General features: G+C 52.9%; 1 protein-coding gene across 3 annotated transcripts in view; it reads right to left on the reverse strand.

The window, feature by feature from the left end:
• Positions 1 to 6,538: 6,538 nt before the first annotated feature.
• The window catches only part of MNT (MAX network transcriptional repressor), a 44,883-nt gene continuing 30,691 nt past the window's right edge, over positions 6,539 to 20,730 (reverse strand). For all 3 annotated transcript variants that reach the window (XM_074845529.1, XM_074845528.1, XM_074845527.1), the window contains 2 exons: positions 12,168 to 12,360; positions 6,539 to 10,616 (listed from right to left, as the gene is read on the reverse strand). In XM_074845529.1, coding sequence (XP_074701630.1) covers positions 9,901 to 10,616; positions 12,168 to 12,360 — 909 coding nt within the window. In that variant the 3' untranslated portion in view covers positions 6,539 to 9,900. The remainder of the gene's footprint in view (positions 10,617 to 12,167; positions 12,361 to 20,730) is intronic.

The following is a 20,730-nucleotide window of genomic DNA, read 5'->3' on the forward strand; positions in this document are numbered from 1 at the left end:
CTTTGTTTTTGTTTGGGATGTTTTTTAGCTGCACGCTCAGACCAACATTTGCTACAGTTCAGCGACACTTTTAACAACCTCACCAGACCTGCAACAATTTTCTTTTTTTTTTTTTTTCTCCTGTCAAGACACCAGTTCTGCCACTTTGCAACTTAAAGGTCACATTGTACTTCCCCTACACAACAGTCACAGTGAAATTTGCTTCCTATGTCTCAGCCCGAAAAGTGCCTCCTTAATCCACTCATCCCCGACCACTAAAGCCCAGAGCAGCTTATCAGCTGTTACGTGGTACGAGGGCAACCTCTGACGGGGCTGCAGAAGCCAAAATAACTGTTGAGGAATGCGGAGTGCTGCCAATTCCCGTCTAAGGTGCCTCTGCTCAGGTGTCCTGCAACTGGGCGATTCAGCCCTGGGCCCTTCAGTGGTCACCATGTGCCACCCAGGCAGTGCCAGCTGAGCCATCACCTGCACCAGCAGCGTTTCAGCCCAACTGCTTTTACATTTCCACCCTAAAAAGCCATCGTCTCAGAACACAGTTTATTCAGATCCACTGTAAAGCGTGGCTAGAGACCAGACTATAAACACTCAGATGAAGAGGACCCTGCATCTCAAGAGAGCGAACAAAAGAGGGACAGGCTGTTTCCACACCAGCGACAGCAAGTTACTGAACCACCTGGGTTATTTAACAGCATCTAATTAACCAAACGCAAAGCAGGCACCTCCCGGGGCTGACAGGGCAGCCTGGAAATAGCACAGCACTGTTTCAGCAAAAGGGCTGCATTTAGAACACAAATTGGGTGGAATTAAGAGTGCTTCGGAGGGGCCGGGGTGGTGCTGGGGGGCTGCGCGAGGAAGCCGAGGATAAAACTGAAAAACTGCAGCAGCGCTGCAAGTCACGGCTGTGGCTCAGTTAACCTGGAGCAAAACACCCCAAATCCCTCCCTGGGTGCAGCTGCGGCGGCTCTGAAGCCCCCCCAACCTCTCCAGCAGAGCCCTCCCCAGCACCGGTGGGTCCCTAGGGCTCAGGGCTGCCTCCGGGGGTCCTGCTGCTGGCCAGCTCAGCACCCCTCAGCCACCCAGCCCACCCAGGGGGACGAGCCAGACCCCCCCACCCTGCACACGAGTCCCATGGCCACCAAAGCTGCCGTAAGGGTTTGGCTCACCCAGCACCTCGTCCACATACTGGAGGCAAAGAAACCGGGAAAACCCAAGACTCTGGCTTCAGGATCTGCAAGAGAGAGCAGTTAAATCTGAGTTAGGTGGAGAAGGTTGAGCCAGGCTCTATTTCCAATTCTTTATCTGCCAACCCCCCCCTCCCCAAGCACACCCACCACGGAGGAAGGACGCCCGGATGAGGGTTTGGCTGCCGAAGGGGGACGGTGCCGGGGCAGGAGCCTCACCTGATGGTCGCTGAGCAGTGTCAGAGCGTCGGCGGGGCCTGGTGGGACCCCTCGGCCAACCCCCGGCGGGGCTCCAGCCTGAGTCCTGGCTGAGCAGAGAGAGGGGCTGGGTACGGGGCACCATCCTCCTGGCACACCCTCCCCAGATCTGCAGGTAGGAGAAATGACAGCTGCACAGCATCAAGACTGCTGCATTCTTTCAACTGCTAACTAATTAAAGTTAATTAAACTGCTAATTGACAGCGTTAGCAATGGTGCTGTGACACCTTAGAACTGTCCCTGTAACACCTGACCCGCTTCTGCCCATAACCAGCCACAGCCCCGGGACAAGGCTGGGGGGCTCAGCCCAAAAAAGGCCCCAAACCCTGCAGGGGTGAGGAGGAGCCGCGGCTCAAAGCGCTCTGGGTCTCGGGCTGGCGAAAACCCTGGCGCAGCAGCGCAGGCACGGGCCTTGGCTTTGACAACTGAGGCAAAGATCGACAGTGGGACTGCGGGGATGTGAACTGTGCCCCTCAAACAGAGCCCGTCAGGCTCGGCAGCACCAGCCCTGCAGCCAGCGGCACAACGGCGTTTGCTTTTCCCCCAGCATGATCTGGACACGCACTCGGGCGAAGCTCTGGGCTTGGTCTGGGAGAGGCCCAGAGCTGCCGATGGGTAATGCGGGCAGCTGCGGCTACGTACGGAGAGAAAACATCGCTCTTATAATTGGGAAATTACAAATAAAGTGACATATCTGCATGCAAAGCACAAGGAGGAAAACGCAGGATCCTGTTTCAGATTTCAGTGCATGTTTATTTCAGTTTTATATTTATTTCAGGCAAGTGCTTATTACATGGATATTATTCATGTTGGATACCTAAATTCTGGAGCATGAAGAGCCAGTATAGTACAGCTGAATAGTAAAAATACAATATGTACAAAATTAGTTGTTTTTTCACATAGCAGATGTATCCAAACACATAAAAATCTTTACAGTCTAGGTTTTTCGATATTTAGTATTTCAATAAATTGGTAACACAGTGACACGTCCTCACTGTAAACAAAGACTGCATTTGCCCGGTGTGAGTGACGCCGCACGGCGGCTTCCCGTGATGTGCACGGGGAGGCAGAGAGGTCCCAGGGCTCGGACTCGGTGGCCAGTGCTGGCAGCAATTCTGCACTTAAAATCTGCCTCTCCAGCGAAACATTCCGAATGCAGCGAGAATAAAGGCGGGGGGGGGGGGTGTTACATGCAGTGACAGGCGTGGGGGGGCCCTGGCAGCAGGGACAGGAGGTCCCCACTCCCGCCGCAGCTCCTCACCCAGCGGGGCCTGGGCTGGTGCTTGACCAGATGCAAATAAATCCTTGGGTGGATGCAATTAGCACCGGATTTCTGACTTGGACAAGAACAGCTCTGTCGGCGCGTTTCCAGCCCCGCAGCCAGCGCGGGCGCCTGCGCCTTCCACAACAAGAACACGAAATCCGGGGAGGACGTGCCCCCCAGCCAGCCCGGCAGAATCCCAGGACCGAGACGGGATTGGGGCGTTTCCCTGGAAGCAGGAGCTGACAGAGGCGCGGAGGGCTCTGCCTCCTGCCACCAGTGCTCCTTCACACTCCAATTCACTTGCACAGCACAAAGAAAGGGCGCGAATTAATGGGCCTCGTCCTGATCTGCAGCAGAACCAGCCGTGCAATCCCTCGGAGGGGGCAAAACAGCACCCGCGGGTGGTCAGAGCGCCGGCTCCCTGTGCAGGGCAGCTCCGTGCCCCGCGTCGGCAGTGGGGAGTCCACGAGCGCGGGGCTGTTGTGTTTGCTGCGTCGTCAGCCAGCGCCGGCCCGGCCACGCGGCGTGCGAGCAGCCAAACACGGCGTCCGCCGAGGCTGCACCCACCCGGTGCTGTGCCTGTGCAGGTATTCTAATAATTCAAGTTTTGGATTATTATTTTTAAGTAAATTCTGTAGAACAGAAAGAGAAAGATGCTGTGACTGACCCTGCCCACAACCTATTTTCCTTAACTCCAAACATCTGCTCCTAACAACTGATGTTTGGCTAAGGAAGGGAATAATCTAAAAATAGTGTTATAATCAATTTCAATCTGTTCAAAATGGGATGAAAAACAGGCCAGAAGTATGAGAGTTTTCCTCTCCTCATTCCAGTATCTTTTAGAATTAAAATAAGGTTGAAATGAACAACTGTTCGCTCAAGAAAAAGACAGATGCACAGTCTAAGAGGAGCCCCCCTGCAAGGTGCTCGGCAGCTGCCCCCCTCCACACCACCTCCAAGAGCCTTAAGGCAGTCAGGTCCCAGCTCAGCACAGCTGCACAGCTAATTAAGCTTAAGCAAGGGCCTAAAAGTCAACGGCCTGAGCCAGTGTGCTGCCCAGGTAAGCCCAGCTTGACCGACTGACCTGGCCGAGACCGCCCACCTCCACCGGGGACACTTGGCTACACATCACAGAAAGCAACGGGGCCGAACGAGCACCAGCTGCATCGTCACACCGGGCAAATTCCGTCTTGTCCCCCAGCCCTCCTGCCTCCCTCCCCAGGTGCGCAGGGGAGGGCTCCAAACACCCCTCAGCCCCACCCAACCCGCAACAATTTTCACACTTTGTGTTTTTTAAATGCAAAAAATTCACTCAGGATGCAAACCAGTCCAAAAGAGACACAGGCTACATACAAAAATCGGAGACACGATAAAGTCTTGCATTGAATGTCTACACGTACAGAACAGGCGTGCATACGGACAATCACACCAACACCGACACAAGCAGCAATAGTCTCACCTCCACCTAAACCACTCAAAGGCATTTTACGTTTTTTTGTTTCTTTTATTCTTTTGTTACAGAAGGCCACTTTTAATTAAAACAAAGAAAAAGAGACAACTAGTCCACACCAGCAGGCAGCAGCCCCTGGCCCTGCACTGTAACGCGCTGAATGCCAATTAGCGGTTGGTGCAGCTCCTGCCCGGGTGAATCATGTACAACTTGAACAGAGCAGAACCCTCTGCCGAAGGGACATCACCTCTGCCCAGCTCGCTGCTCGAGAAAACCAAACCCGATCCCACCGGGGGCTGCCCCGCCGAGACCCCCGGCACCGACACACGCGCACAAACACACACACGTGGGCAGAGGAATCGGCCGACGGCCGCAGTTTGGCTTCAGCCCCGTTTTCCCGGGTGCGAGAGGCAGGTCACTGGCTGGTCCCTGCCGTGCTCCGGCCCTGGCAGCCACATGCAGCCACACCACGGGCGTGCGGAACCCTCCCCACTGCCACTATCCCCTGACTTGGCTGGTTTGCAGGGACCTGAACTGCCCGGGCATGAGCAGGGCGGTGCTCGCCCGCCTCGCTGACCAGTCCCTGCCCCTCCCCAGGCCACTGTTCCCTCCCCACACAGACCCCTCACTGCTCAACCCCCTTCAGGGTGCACCACTCCCGAGTGCAAATCACAAAGAAAGCATGCAATTCCTTCTCCTGGGGTCATCATCATAAAAGAAGAATGCACAAGACATGTTTTTGGTCAGAAAACTCGCTCTCAAACCCACCGAAGCTGCTCAGTACGGGGGCAGGGGGGACAAGGCTGCCCCATGCATCGTCCCTCTCTCGCTCTTTCCAATCAAACACCAGCAGAAAAAAGGCCTCGTTTGAAAGGAAGGCTGAAGGCAATGGTCTGGCTTAGACTCAAATAAAAACTATTTGTTTTCTACAGAACGATGCAGTTTGAACGACATTTTCAACTCGGGGAGCTGGGCTGCACGTGAGGCACGTGCGACCCATGCCCAGCAGCCACCGGCAGCAGGGGTCGGCGTCCTCAAGCCTCTCCTCAGGCTTTCCTGAGCTCAGCGCGGGTTTTGCCTGAGTCAGGGATGAGTCATGGCTTGCTGATGTGGCCCTCGCACCACCCGGACTGGAGGAGCCAGCACAGGAGCCCGGAGAGAAGCTGCTCCGAGGGCCTGGCTGTCACCGGGCCTGGGCAGGGGTCACCACGTCCCCAGCAGCGGTGGCACGACCGAGGCTGTTGATACTCTGAGTAACACCAAGGTCTCTCCAGCCAGAACAACCCCTCAGCCTGTACCAGGACAGGAGTGCGACCCTAAGCAGGGCTCTAAAACCCAGCTCATGAATCGGGAACTCAAAAATTCCTACCGCCTGTCCACCTGATAGCATGCAAAAACTGGTCATCATTGCTTTTGGTATTTGTCTGCCGCTTTTAAACTCTTCCCTCGACCTCCCCACCTGTTCTGATCGGTTTTAGAAATCCTGAGCAACCAGAGGATGAGTGAAGGACGGCAGCGGCTCCAGCCAGGACCACCGCAGAGGCCGGACAGCAAAAGGCGGTGCCGGTGCCATCCCCAACCCAGGAGTTGAGAGAGAACAGTCTCACACGGACGGTCCCACTCCCGCTGCGGGCGGGTGAAGCGCACAAGGTCGGCGCCGACCACACACACACACACACATGGCCCAGCCCGACCCTCCGCCGCTCGGGTCGCTGCCCTTCCTCAGCTAAACTACGGGGTTCTGGCTAATTTCTGTTGGTGAGGTCAGGAATACATTCCTGTATCTAAAGTGTCAGCTGTAAGAACTCTTTCCAGGAGAATTTTGAAGCAGCATTTGGGGTTTATTCCTCTCTGCCTGCGCTTACTTGGCAGGTGAGTGGAAACCAGCCCGAAGCAAAGCAGCGCCCGCTCCTCCTCGGCAGCCGACCCGGCTCTGCCTGGGCAGGCTCAGCTCAGGGCAGCAAAACCCCTCATCTGCTGGGACAGCACGGTCCAGCTCCCCAGCCCGGGGTAGCTGGGAAAGCAAGAGAGTGTTTTTGCATGTAACTGCAGCCATCCAAGGGGGTTTGCTCACTCAGATCTCCTGGTGTCTATTGCAAACGCACACAACCGCGCTGGCTGAAGTTTTAAGCCCAGATCAAGCTTTTGAGCACGTTTTTGCTGTCGGCAGCGTGAGATGAGCCGCAGGGAGCAGGCTGGCTGCGAGGGGGGGAAGCACAGCACCACAGGGGAGGACCCAGGGCCTGCCCTCCACCAGCCCACAGGCGCCGAGTCAGGCTTGACAGGACACAGAAGTCTTCTCAAAACTACTACATAGAAAACCCATTTGCTACTTTTTCTGTGGTACGGTTACCAATAACTAATATTATTCAACAACAGAAGAGATTTCTTGTAAACTTCATATTTATTGATTTTTTTGGGACAAATTAGATCTTCTGAATCCCAAAGTGTACATATATATATTTATATATAGCTTTCTCCATAGGGAAAACACATATATCAAAGGAGGAGAGACATTTCTAAAGTGCCCCTTGTTATACAGTACTGAACATGATTTCTAAGAGCATTAGCGCAAATCTGAAGTTTCTGAGCAGGAATGACAGACGTGGGGGGAAAGAAGGGCTGCAGTTTGCTCTTTTCCCCACAGAACAGAAAGTAGTTCACTGACTTTAAAAAACAAACAGAAAAAACCCAAAGAAACGTTTCTGGCAGCCGTGGAAAAGGCAGATGAGAGCAGGGGGAACCCAAGACGTCCGGACCGGCCGAGGGGCTGGCCGAGCGGGACGAGCCGTCCCTCGAGTGGAGGCGAACAGCGATGAGGGGGCTGAGACGTAACGGCACTGCAGGGCTCCACGGGGGAGAGAAGAACTGGCAAAGATGTGGGGTTGTACGTGAGCAAGGTAGTGACACTGTTACCTTGAAACCAGGGGGGAGTAAAAGATGAGGAGGTCAGCAGCATCACCTGTCTGTAAAGGCCATTAAAGAACCCACCAGAAAGCTCCTTCGCCTGCATCAAAGAAAACAGGAACTTTTCTCTCCATCCCCTACGCTTTTTGCTGGGGAAAGCCCAGCGTCCATCTGGGGATCGGGAGGCAGCAGGGTTCAGGTGGGGGCAGATTTCCACGCAGAGTTAAGCCCTCAGGCAGAACTGCCCTCGGAGGGGGCGGGGGGGGCAGGATCCCCCCACGCCGGCCGATCCCGCAGCGCCGGCACACAGGGCACGGCGTCGGAGGGACAGAGGGGCTCTCGGCCAACACTCGCGCGCTGAGCCCCACTGCCCAGCCTGGGCTTTTCTCCTTCAATAAGCCCAGCCGCTCTTCACTAGAAATGAGGTTCCCTGCCTCAATTTTGTAATTTTATGGGCTGGAACAGTAAAGAAAGGCAGAAAGACGCTTCCGCCCCCTCCTAATGCAGCTACAGAAGGCAAAGCCACGCAGGTCCTCCCAAGAAGGCAGATGACCCTGTTGCAAATACTCAGTTTTCAAGAGTTTCTGATGAGGAGCAACCATCCTGATACCTAACACTGATCTCTGAAATACCGGCACACCCAACACGTCCCTGGGAAAGCACCTGCATGTACAAGGAGACAACAAAGCCCTGGCGATTCTGCTAACCCCACAGTGTTAGTAGTGCACTAGAAATGAGAATAAACTAATTTAAACGTGGTTCAAGGATAAGGAATCCTTAAAGATTTGCCCATTCTGCTGTAGAAAGTGTGCTAGCAACATGGGCAAGAGCTTCCTGGACTCAAGGATGCAAGGAAAAAAAATTTAAAAAGTGTTAACTATGGGAGCAACCCAGGACTTTATAAACAGATTTAATGCAACTCAGCCATGTCTGCTCAGAAGGCACAATCACGCTTTATCTCCGTCTGCAGTAACTACTCCTGCCTCCAGCCCAGTTTCAACCACAGCATGGACGGTGCGGGACTGGCAAGTTTTCCAAATTAAACCTCAGTCCACGACCAGGCAAAAGTCCTGCTGGAGTCAAGAGGCATTTGGGGCAGACTGGATCATGTTTTCCTGTGGGAGATCTCGACCCAAAACGAGCCAGCAGCGAAGGTGTGACTGCTCAGCCCCACCTTACCCCCCGGAACCCTGCTCAGATGCTGGCAGGAACCGTCCTCCCGCCCGCCCGAAGGGAAACGGCCGCTGGCTACAGTGGGAACGTCGCCTGCACCAAGGACTGCGGAGCATTTGTCTTTAAAAAGAGAGGAAGACGGAAAAGAGATCGTTACTAGCAGTACTACACACAGAACGGTGCAAGGACCAGGATATTCAGCCAGCGATGAAACACGTCCTAAGCAGCCTCCCAGGCTCCCAGACAACACCCTCCTCGCGGGAGTTGCCGTCGGCTTCGCGGGATCTGGCCGAACCACCGGACAGGACGAACAAGAGGGTCACTTCGGATGAGGGTTGTTCTTTGGTGCACATCTCGCTGTAGTCCGTAAGACACAGGTTACACATACTGATCTCCTGCCGTATACCCTTATCCTACACAAGACTAGATTATTCTTTCTTCCCCCAAAGAAAAAAAAGATGACAAAACTGCTTGCACTTTGGAAGATACCACATCCACATTTATCCCTTTTCTAATCCACTGACTCCCACACTAACATCTGGTCAGTTCAGGAACAAACTAACAAAGAAAATTAACCCATGCAGCAAATCTACTTAATTTCTGTCGGTCGTCTCATCCCAGTTCCACTCTATCAGGCCAGATAAACATATTGCAAGTTGCCAGCACAAAATATCTGCCTCTGCAAAACAACAACAAACCCAAGAACCCTGGGGGCCTGGGGCTGGCAGGAGGGATCCTGGAAGGGGGGAGTGCCATGCACAGAGATCTGCAAAATTATTGCATCAGCAAAACCAAGCCAAAACAACCCCCCCCAAAAACATCCAAACAAAACATTGTCAACCATTAAAATAATAAAAAACATTATTTTTTTGACATAGCTATAAAAATCAAGTCATTTATAAAACTGCAACAAATGAAGTCCGGTTGTGTATTCTTTTTCCTTTTATTAGACAGGACAGAGAATTTCCTTAAAATGCCATAACAAGTCACAGTGATTTTAGATGGTTTTTTGAAATGTAATATATTGATGGGAAATACCTTTAACATGGTTTAACTTTTTTCTTTTTTTGTCACTGTATATGTACCCTGGTCCACCAAACCATCTACCTTAAAGTTTCTTGTTTAGAGAGGACACTCTGTCTTCTTCCTCCAAAAATGAATTTTGTCTAATAATCCTGCAAAATAATCAACCTTACAAAAGGCCTTCTTCAAATGTTATATTTATATATATATGTATATACATATATATACACACACATACACACATATATATAAATATAGACTTCTATGATTTTTTTCCCATTCTACGCAATGTCTCAATAAAGAGATCAGCAATTTTTATTCTACAAAGAAGCAACACATAAAAGGGGAAAATTAAAGTCTTAAGAACATCATATCCATATTTCACTGATTACACATAAAAGGAAAAAAAATCACCATGAACAATTGTCTTTGAAGTTTCCTCGGATTAGCAAAATTCAAGTGCAGAGAGGCCCTGTCTCGCGCTGCCGGCGGCAGGCTGGTCACTGGGCAGCTGAGGACAGCCCAGCCCGGCGTCCCGCCGCCCGGCGTCTTCTGCACTTCCCTCCCGCGGAGTCGGACGTGGTTGGAATGTATGGAGTTTAGGAAAGGTTCCCAACAAAGCCCTCGCTGTCGGACGATCCCCTCTAGGCCAGCTTCAGCGTGCTCACTGGGAATGACGGCATGGTCACCATAGTCACCGGGTTTAGGACCGTTTGCCCAACTAACTGCGGGTGATGGACAACTTGGGTTCCTACAGCAGGCTTGGCCATCACCGCTTGCTGGCCAAGGTTTGTGGTTCCGTTCACTTGCTGGTGGGAGATCGTGTGAGCGATGTGGCTCACCACGGGCTGGCTGACAGCCACGGGCTGGGGGTAGATGGGGAGCTGCTGGCCGAGGTGGGCCATGTGGTTGATGGTGGCTGGGTGCACAGTGATGTGGCCGATGGGCTGAGCAGCAGTGGTGAGTTGCACGGGGCTGGATGTGGAAGGTGCAATGTGAGCAATGTGCTTGGTCTGTGGACCCTGAATCACGTGGTTGACAGTCTGAATGACCGAAGCGTGGGTAGTGGCGGTGTGGGCGATAACAGTCGATTGCACTGTCGAAGCCGCCACGATGTGAGTCTGTGCAGGGACAATCGCCTGCGGCTGGACCAGTGCTTGTGTCTGGATGGGAGGCTGTGTATGGGCTGGGGTTTGTTTCTGCTGGATGGAGAGGTGCTGAGGCAGAACTGCCGGGTGGTGGGGAGCAGCGTTGGCGGGGACGGCTTTCAGGAGCTCTGGGTGCTGGCGCTGGGTTAGTTTTGGTAATGAGTTCACTGGCCTGTCATCTTCCATGTCTTCATCCATGTTGTCTTCACCCTCTAGAAAAAACGAAAGGAAGAGACTCCCATAAAAAGAAAGCAGAGCACGAACTGGACTAACCAGCCTCCCTAAAAGGCAGCACAGGCGGAAGAGACAACAGCAGGACGAGTCACTGAGCTACGGGCAGGCGGCGCGGCACGGCACAGCACGGCCCTCTCCTCCCTGCTTGTGTGCTAAGGACCCGGAGCTCAAAGCCCCAGCTAGAGGGGAGCTCACGACAGGCTGAGATCCCGCTCGGCGGGCAAGGGAAGCGACATGAGCAGAGGCAGACAGAGAGCGCCTGGGCTGAGCTCCGTCGGGGCTGAAGAGGGCTCCGTCTGGGAGAGGAACAGCTCTCCTTTCCTGTCCAGTTGTTCCACTGATCAGTACCACCCCTTCTGCTCCCAGAGCAGGAAGGAAACAGCCATGGAGAAACACGGCAGCAAGTTCCTTGTCTGGTTCTGGAAAACGGACTCTGGTCCACTCCAGGAACTAACGGAGCACTGCAGGGACGTGCTGACCCTGTGGAGATCAGGAGGATGAGCAGGGCACCTTGCACTGCCTGCTCTACAGCCAGCCATGCAGCAGAGATTAAAAATCTCAGAAGATACAGAAGCGGCAGGAAAACCAGGGAAGACGCTTCCCTTTTGCAAGCTCTGTGGTTAGTAGGAGCCTGAAGAGATGGTTTTCAGCAGAGGCCAGCTGGAGAGGTGAACGGCTGACACTCCTACTGACAAAGCACTCCTACTCTCAACTTCCATCAGCCTACGCTCGGAGTCTGCGAGTGTGGTCAAAGGTGATGAGCCTGATACAAGCCTGAATGAACCAGAAAACTCAGATTTCCCCTTCCTGGAACCCGCTGTATCGTCTGCCTGGAGCGCCAAGAGCAAACGCTGTCTCGATTTGAAGGAACTGCTGCCAACGGTTACGGACTGCTACAGCCTCCTCATCTCTGGAAAGCAAAGCACTGTACATCCAGGACCGCCTATTCCTCCTGCTGCAATCACCAGTCTGGAGTAAAGCATGCACCCTCCTATCTCACAGAAACTTCTTACTGGGAGCAGCACATCAGATATTCGTTAGTACTGTTTCATCTTCACTGGGAATCCTTTTCACACAACGTGAAGGCTCATTAAGTTGTTCAAATGCTCTGGTGATCCTTCCTGTACCGAATCCTTCTTCTCTACGTGGCTGAACACCCACCCACATCCACGCACAAATACGTCAGGATGCTCAGACACACCCAGTTCTAAGGAGCAGGGACGCAGAGTTGTGCAAGAGGAAAACTAAGTTTGGAAAGCGGGGATCTCCACGTGAGGTATCAGCAGATTGAGTGTGCAGACCTGCACTTTGATTCTAGCTAACGCTGATGCAGGATTTGCAGTTTACTCTACACAAGCGGCAGTGTATTATTAGACCAACATCAATGGTTACAAACCACTTGAAAACCTTTTACTTTAGTGTGAATACAAAGAAACCTGGATGGTGCTAAATGAAGATCCCCACCACCACCATGTGACTGTGTCAGTGATGTACAGTGATGATTACAAGAAGAGAAAAGTGATGGGTACCTGATGCTGTCGAGGTAGATGCCTGGTCATCCTCTGGCTGAACTGTCTGTCGAATAATTCTGTCAATCTCCAAGATGTCCATCCACTGGCTCAACTCGTTCTTCAATTCCGCCAGTCGCTGCTGGGTAGCAATCTTCTCTCTTGCCAGCCGCTCCATCTCATGTTCATATTCTTTTTCCTTCCTCTTTAAAGTCTAAAAACAGAGGGGAAAAAAAAGAAATGTAAGGAGAACAAAACCCACTATAATCTACACTCGTCTGGTCACTCCCATGTCCATAGCTTGGGGTTTTTTTATTATCAGTTGTGCTGCTGTAAAATGTGTTCAGATACAGTTACGCCTTGCAAATTCAGGCAGAAAGGGAAAGGACAAGAGCTGGCCGCAAAAACCTAAAGGGTTACTTTGACCAACAGCTCTCTGCCTTCTGAAGGAAAACTGATGAGTCTCCAAAACTGAAATGCTTCACCCCATCAGGTGTGAGTCCCTTCAACTCCAGGGGTAAGTTTAAAGCCTAGAACTCCTCAGGAAAAGCTGGAAAAAAGTATTTCTGCCACACTAAAGACAGAAAATGAAATCTTCTTCCTGCCTTCTTCCTCTTTTGCTCATCCTCCCCAACAGAACTGAAAAATTAAGAACAAAGAGCACTGAACTATGGCTCTATCTGCAATGTGGAAGCCAGACCCCTCCCAGCACAGCCCCTCCTAAGCTGAACACAGGACACCAGCAAGAAGGAGCCTCTGTGAGGACACCCACAAACACCTCATGGATGCAGAGCACCCCCAGGCCACCGAGCAGACTGTCTGAGGTCCCAGGCAGGAATTTGCTGGGGGTACAGCAGCACAAACCCGGGCCCCTCTCCTCTGTTTCAGCCCAAGGGAGCTCCCTGTTGCGCTTTGCTGTCAGCGCAGTGGCAGGACCAGCACCCAGCTCACAACACCACCCGCTGCACCCGCCCTACGAAGCGTCTGAAGAGGATCGGGGCTCAGCGCAGGCGGGGGGGAAGGTGCAAAGGGAGGGAGGTGGGTGCAGTTCCTTCTGATCACCAGGCAAGAGGACGCAAGACCACCGTCAGCGAGCCACCCGGGGAGCAGGGTTATGGGGTTTTAACGACATACATCTATTCCCAAGCACCCCTGAGGAAAAGGGAGCAGCTACACAGAGAGCAGCGTCCTGCACAGCGACTGAGTGCTGGCCTGTGGCTCGAGGAAGGTGGAAGATACCCCACCTCCCTGCACGAAGACAGAAACCTTGTGCAGAGAACTCTGCTCTTATGTGGGAAGGTAAAACCACAGCCACATTGAAGTATTTCAAAGACAAGGTGCATAAGAAGAGACAGTATCTTTTACTAAACCAACTGAGAGTAGTTGGGGAAAAAAGACAAGCTTTGGGCACACAGGCCCAAGTAGGTCTACACAGAATCACAGTGCATTTCTGTAACCAGCATGTAAATCTTGGAGAGAGAGGAAACTTTTATATGGTCAGAAGAAAAGAAACGGCACAAGTACTAACAGCTTCTGAGCAACACACACCACACCAAGAGCTCCTGAGCTAGAAGAGACAGCTGAGGGCCGACAACCCCCTGAATCACGGGGGAGATGCGAAGGAACGGTGTGCCTCCTCCTCTTCTGCTAATGCCCACTCAGCGTGGGAAACCTGATGTGTTCACCGGCAGGAAGGGAAGGGATGCTGCCTCCGTCAGCACAGCACACAGAAATGCCAAACACTACCCAGTACTATTAATGGGATATATAAACCACATCGATCTGACAGGGATCAATTACTGAGCAGTGCGGCAGGAAAACAATAGGTGACCTTCACCAAAGGTACTGGTTTATGAGATTTTTAAGGCAGCAGCGTAGCACTGAATAGTAACAGCACAGAGAACCTGTCCCCCAGCCCAGGTCAGCACTTACTATAAGCATAAAAGAAACAAAATAAGTGAAATCTGCAAAGCCACGTATCGCCTGTCCTTTTTCTGAAGTTAAATTTCACCATTAGCTACCTAAATCACATACACCCTGCTGAAAACACCAGCTCTCCAGAGCTGGCACGGATGCTTCTTCACTCACTGCTGGCAAGCGCTCAATTTAAAAGCAAACCTTCCCCTTAGCCAGATCTCGGATCAGACTCATGATCTTCTGAATACATGCTCTTTATTTATCTCCCAAGTTCCCCAGGGCAACTGCAATCAGAACCTGACCTCATGTGTTTCAATGGTTCTGCTGGTCTTTTATCTCAAAAGTGAGCTGGGAATAACTTTAAAGCCTGTTCAGCCAGGCCTTCAATTCAGCCTAAGCCAACACAATGACTAAGGTAGCTCCTGCCTTCTCATAGAAAAATAAAATGAAAAAACCCAAAAACACCAAAAGAAGAAAAAGGGGGTACCTTTGTCCTGATAATAACAAAAAAAGGAAGTATTTTTAAAATGGCCAAACAACGCGTGTTAGCAGGGCACAATCATTCCAGCTGTGTAAACGGAGACAACTCCTCTCAGCTTGAGCTTTGCCTCCTGGCACCGCTGGCTCTAGCTCAGCTAAAAGCCTCTCGAGACAGACGGTCTGCAGGCAGAGGGGCAGTTCTGACCCTCTCTCTGCTTTTTAAACCATAAGCAGGCAGCGGCTACGCCAGCTCCTCAACTACCAAGGATTTATATGGGGAAGCCCCAGCAGAGGTGGGGACAGGGCCGACGGGGCCCCCCAGCTCTGCCCCAGCGCCGACTTCCAGCCCAGAGACGGCGTTTAGATCCATACGTGGCTGAAGCCAAAACCCCTCTGCTAGCTGTAACGTCCGTTATCCTCAGCGCGGCTGAAGCCGTTTGCCTGCCCCAGAAAACACAGTAATGCTGCACATGGGCTTTGATTTCCTCGCAGCCCAAGGGATGTGGGTGGGACAGAGGGCACTGAGGAAGGTGCACGCTGCTGTGCTCAGGTTTAATTATGCGAGAACTCATCTGAATGTCTTCTTCTTTACTCTCTGATCAGGAAAGAAGCAAGTAGGAGAAAGCCTGAGATTAAAATCCCTGCATAGAGGCAGGAGCCCAGCCCCTCTCTGCAGCATTTCTCTCCCAGCACGTTCTCCCCACAGTTACTCGCAGGGCACGGTGACGGCGGGACGGAGCGCAGGGACGCGGCTTTCCGGGAAGAGCGGGCGAGAAATCTGGCAGCCCCAGCGCCCGTATCCTGCACAGCACAAGCACATTCAAGCAGATTTGCCTTCCTTCCCTGCTGCGAGAGAAGACCCCCAGCACCAGGGGGAAAGCAAGACTATGAGGTATGGGAGGGCAGCTGGTAATTAGTTACAAACCCTTAATTACTGAAAAGGCAGACAAACCCTCAGCAAGCACCAGGACGAGTCTCCCAGCGGGCAGGGCTGGGGCTCTGTCGCTCTCCAGGTGCTTCGGGACGTGGCGCCGCTCCAAGCCCAGTGCCGCGGGCTCTGCCTCCCTCCCAGCGCCGGGAATCGCCCTGACGAGGTGCCAGTTCCCAGCACCCACCCGCCGCGACCGCACGCTCCTCCCGGGGCTCTCGTGAAGGGCCCCCCTGGTCCGCGCACTCGCCAGCTGGGTGCTCTCCAGGGGAAGCTGCCGGGGAGGCTGGAAGAGCAGATGGGCTGGAGTCTCTGCTGGCATCCATAATCTTTCAAAAATTAGGATGTAATTCACTGGGGCTCACTTGGTAAAGAGGGATCTCCTGGCTGAGCTGCTACTTGGCTGAATAACGAACTCAGTGTGATTAACCTCCGCAGGCGCCAGCCTCGTGGGGCGCAGCCCCCTCCCAGGCTCTGCGGGGGGTGGTGCCCGCCCTGTGTCTGAAGGTGACCCTGGGGGCAGGACAGAGCCCACCCGACCCGCCGGCCACTGTGCAGCCGCCCCAGGAACCGGCCGGAGAGGGGACAGGGACTCAGGACCCTCCTGCCTTGGCACTTCTTCACACGGGTGGCTGGTAGGAAGAGGGTGGGTGTGGGTCTCCCTGGGCCCCTCTGACCAGCACCACCAGCAGCCCCCGGACAGACGGTATCCAGCACCTGCCTGACGACAGGTTATTTTCTGCAAACCATCCTGCCCACGTCAGGTGCCAGGTTCTCCCATCAGTAGAAAGCCCACAGTGACAGCCGAGCCTTAGTCATTCTGACTTTGCTCACCTACCCACTCCCAAACAGAAAACACCTTCAGAGACGTGCACTGGCTTCCAGTACTTTTTTTCTAAAACAGGACTTTCTAATAACAGCAGCACTACCACAATGGATCCTACGCGATACCAAAAAAAAAAAAAAAAGTCACGGCAGTTTTAAAATAAGAAGCAGCCACACTGATGCTCCTTTTACCAAACTGTTGGGATCTTCCAACAGAATTGGTATGTAAGGGTAGAGCTGAAGAGGGCAGAGGGGACCCTGAAACTACATCCAACAGAATAATTAATGAAATTTCAATAAAAGGAATTCACACAAATGCCCAATCACTTGTCTTTCAAGGTCTGAAATTTCATTAAGGCAGAGGCATGTGTGTCTGGGACAGCTGCAAGTCCATAACTGCCCCCGACGCAGTGAGGGTGCCGATACAGTGCTGGTACCTGGGATGATGACGCCGTCTGCCAGGGCCCTGAGGGACACACATCCCTGGGTCTGACCCAGGCCTGAAGGCTCAAAGTTCCTGAATTCCCTCCCCAGGAGATGCTGTTTTCCTTTGTGCTGTCTTGCTGCTTCTCTCAGGACATGGTCCCCGGAGCAAGGGACAGCTCTGGAGTCCCCCAGACTCCTGGAAGTCACTACTTTAAGGATGGTTGCTCCAAAAGGAGAGAAATCCTGAGAGTTCAAACCCAAGGGCTCTGTCTGTCAGAGCATGTAACCAGTCAGCAGGCAAGAGGGCTCACCAAAACATGCCTCTGCCCTTGCCAATACCGGTAGCTGTAACCGAGGTAGCTGGAGTCCCTCCGCCTGAGGATAAGCTGAACCTGAAACACTCCAGTATTAAAAAACCCCAAACCATCCCAACCTCGTAATTGTAATCAATGGACCAAAAACTCCTGCCACACACCGAGCAGCTCAGCAAGCACCCGGGCATCGCTGGGCCACCAGCAGACTCCTTTCTTGTGGCCGCGGTCCCTCCGCGCAGGGTGACAGGACGAGCACCAGCAGAGACAACCCGGCCCTAGGACAGCCGCGGTCTAGAAGCAGCCCAGGGCTGGCAAACCCTGTGCCCGGGCTTGGAGTCCCTGTTCCAGTGCTGACTTTGCAGCCAGACTTCAAATGCTGCTGTTAAAACCCTCTGCCCTCCTGCACTGCGGCGGCTTTGGGCTGGGAGACGCACGAGAGATGAGAATCCGTGTGATTTCAAAGTTTATCTGACTTGGAATTATCTGAATGTGAAACAATTACAAAAAAGCCCATCCAGCTGAGTTTCCTCCTGAGAGGCAGTGATGTGCTTTACCAGTTTTATGCTTGGCCTAGATTCAGGTTACGTCAAGGCCTCTGTCGTCAGCAAGGACGAGGCCCTGGGTGCATCCAGGGAGGGTGCTGCCATCTGGGAAGCCCCCACTGACCCCCCAGGGCCTGCTGCCAGCCCACCCGAGAAGCGGCGCACGGACAGGATCACGCCTGCAGCTGCCCGGCACCAACTCCTTCTTCACTTAACCCGGTCAATGAAACACCGATCCTGTTTCTTTGTGGCGGAAAAGCGGCTGAAGTTATCTGCATTTTATTCCCCCACCTCCTCGGAGAGGCGAGGAGCGACTGGCCCTGGGAGCTCCAAGTCCCTGCGGAAGGCGAGGTGTGGCCAGCGCAGTTCTGGCTCGCTGCCCCACACAGAGCGTGGGGCTCTCACACCCCAAAGCCGGGGGGACTCGATCTGAGCTCAGCCCACGTGTACCCAAGGCAGCAGCATCACTTCCGCCAGCTCAGCAGACACACAGCCCCCCAAGACTGCTCTTCTCCAAGCAACAAATTTCAGCACAGACCCTTCTCCTTATGTTTGTGCAGCAACGATTGTAGATTTCTTTTTTTAATGTTAAGAAACTGGAAGCCCTGGTTGCCCAGGCAACTTTTACTCAGCAGTGTAAGGAAGCTACAACTTTAAAACTGATTTGTTTTTTACTTCTGTGCACTTAAAAAAATTCCACAAGAGCATCACTTAAGAGCCAGTAAACCCTGGCCCTGATGTGGAGGAAGCTGATCCATCCCAGGAAGAAATCATGGATTTTCATGTGAATCCATCCACGGCTTTTGATGGTTGGGAAGTTTTGCAAATCAGCTGCTGGCTCTGGTGAGAACGAGTTGATCATTTCATTTACAGTTCTCACAGTTTCACTCCTAATCACATGCGAAACAGGGAGCTGAGGCCAAATAAAATGCACTGTAATTGTTTGCTGCAGGGATCAGTATTCCTGCAAGAACAACTCTGAGCACAAAAGTTGTATTTAAAAGGTGCTTTAACCACGTAGCCACACACTTCAGCGTGCGTAATATAAAGTACAAGCGCGGTCCCACAGAAAACAGGCCTGAGTGTGAAGCTGAGAGCAGCCCTTTGCCGGGCGATGCCACCGTGACCCCTCCAGCGCTGCGCAGCACGGCTGCAGCGACCGCAGGCAGCTGGGCATGGCGGCAGGAACCAAGGGCAGTGCTGAAGAGTCCCTCCCTCTTTTATTTAAACAGCAGTGACCAAATTAAAAGCCACATGTGCGTCTGCTTTTGCTCCCTGCGAATATCCGATTTTCTTCCTTTACACGTAGCTGCCACCTTCAAAGCAGCCTTTACCCACACGGATTATGACAGCGAGACCGGCACAACCGCAGTGACAGCCAGCACCTGATGCAAGAGCAGTTGTAACATTTCGCTCCTCCATGCCCACTCTTCTCGCTGTTTCAGAGCTGCTCCTCGGTCCTTGTGTGCATCCCGCTGGCCATTATTGGGTAAACAAACCAGACACAAACTACTGTTGTCCCTACGCAGCAACAGTCATTTGTCAGCATAAAGAATTTTCCATTTTATAGCTGGCTGTAATTAAATTGCTTATTCTTATGTCAAGATTAAAAATAATGACCCCAATGCTTTCTCAGCGCTCGCCTCACGAATAATGCTTGCCCTGTAGTTGGCATTAGTAAGCTTTAAAAGGTCTTGTTAAAAAGCTCCCCTTATAAACATTATATTAGCAATTTAAAAACACACTTTCAAATACGAGCTTTTCCAAAGGCGTATTTCAGCTGTTGTGTTCTACTACATGGCATTCACTGATTAAAAATTCCTCATCAATGAGCAATCATGAAAGTGACTTGCAATTTTGAGCTGGATTCCTTAACTCTTTGCTATTGGGATCGCAGCCAGTGCAGCAAACCAGGAGCTGCTGCGCCAGGGGCGGTCCCTGAGCCACAATCCCACCCGCAGGATGTCCACACGATTCAGCAGAGCCCCCAGCCAGCTGGCCAGGCTTTCCGCTGCCGTAAGGAGTTTGGATTCCTATATAGAATGGGAAAAAAGCTAAATCCTAAGAAAAGGATCTTATCCTTGCAGGGACCGCCACGGTGCCACAGATCTACAGCAGGAGCAGTCCACCAGCCTGTCTCCGCTGATGCTGCAAGCACAGACATCAGAAGACAGCAGGATGCTGAGGACCCCGCAGTCCCCAAACAGCCCGAGCCCCCAGGACTGTCGGCAGAGGTGCCACACTCACCCGCAGCACTCTGGGCTTTTGCATTAGTTGTATCAATTTGGGGCATTCCTACTTCCAAAGGTGTTAAATTTTCTCTGAAGTTCTTCAGGTGCGATGAGCAGTTTGTTTAAAGAGAAATCGCTTGCCCCAGCTCAGCCCAACCTGCTGCAATGAAGGGCAGCCCACGGAAGCAGGAAAACCGAGCGCCGGTTCCCTGCGGCATCACGCCGGTGCCGCCGGCGCAGGCAGAGGTGACGTCAGCCCCCAGAGCCTGCGGAAAGCAGCGCCGGGCAGGATCAGGCCATCGGCAGAGGTAACAGTGGTACCTCTGCTTCTGCTTGTGCGAAACCCCGGCTGGTTGCCACGGGAACCAAAGCCATGGTTTCCATGGTAACTGCTTCATTCAGCTGGCTCTCGGAGATTAAATCCCGCAGCGGTGCCGGATGCGCCAGCCTGGTACCACCGACGGGAAAATACAGGTCGCGGCACAACAGTGCCACCGCAGCGACTGACGGAGCGGCCGCACCGCTCTCCCACACACGTCACCCCACAAAAACCACCCACCAGCAGCTACCCCTGGACAGCCCGTCCTGCAGCAGCCCCTCTCTGGGTTATCCTCAGAGCCTTTGCTCAGTGTAGGATTATGGTCTCGCTTTCCCCAGATACAGTGTAAAATCAGGACGGGCTCAACCCAAAGCTCTTGAGAAGTTAAAGCAAAGTGCTCAGCACTGGGGGAAACACGGGGAGGGTCCTGCAGTGACCAGTTCTCAGCGGATGGTGAGAAGTGACCGCTTGTGTGTTGAGGGAGGGGAGGAGCAGAGCAAGGACTTCAGGCTCCCACTGTTCGTGCACCGATTTCAGCCCCCCTCAAGCTCTCAAAGCACCAGAACAAGCCTTGCCAGGTGACACGGAGACCGTCCCACGCT

This window comes from Strix aluco, chromosome 19, assembly GCF_031877795.1.
Source record: "Strix aluco isolate bStrAlu1 chromosome 19, bStrAlu1.hap1, whole genome shotgun sequence".
NCBI classification, from domain to species: domain Eukaryota; kingdom Metazoa; phylum Chordata; class Aves; order Strigiformes; family Strigidae; genus Strix; species Strix aluco.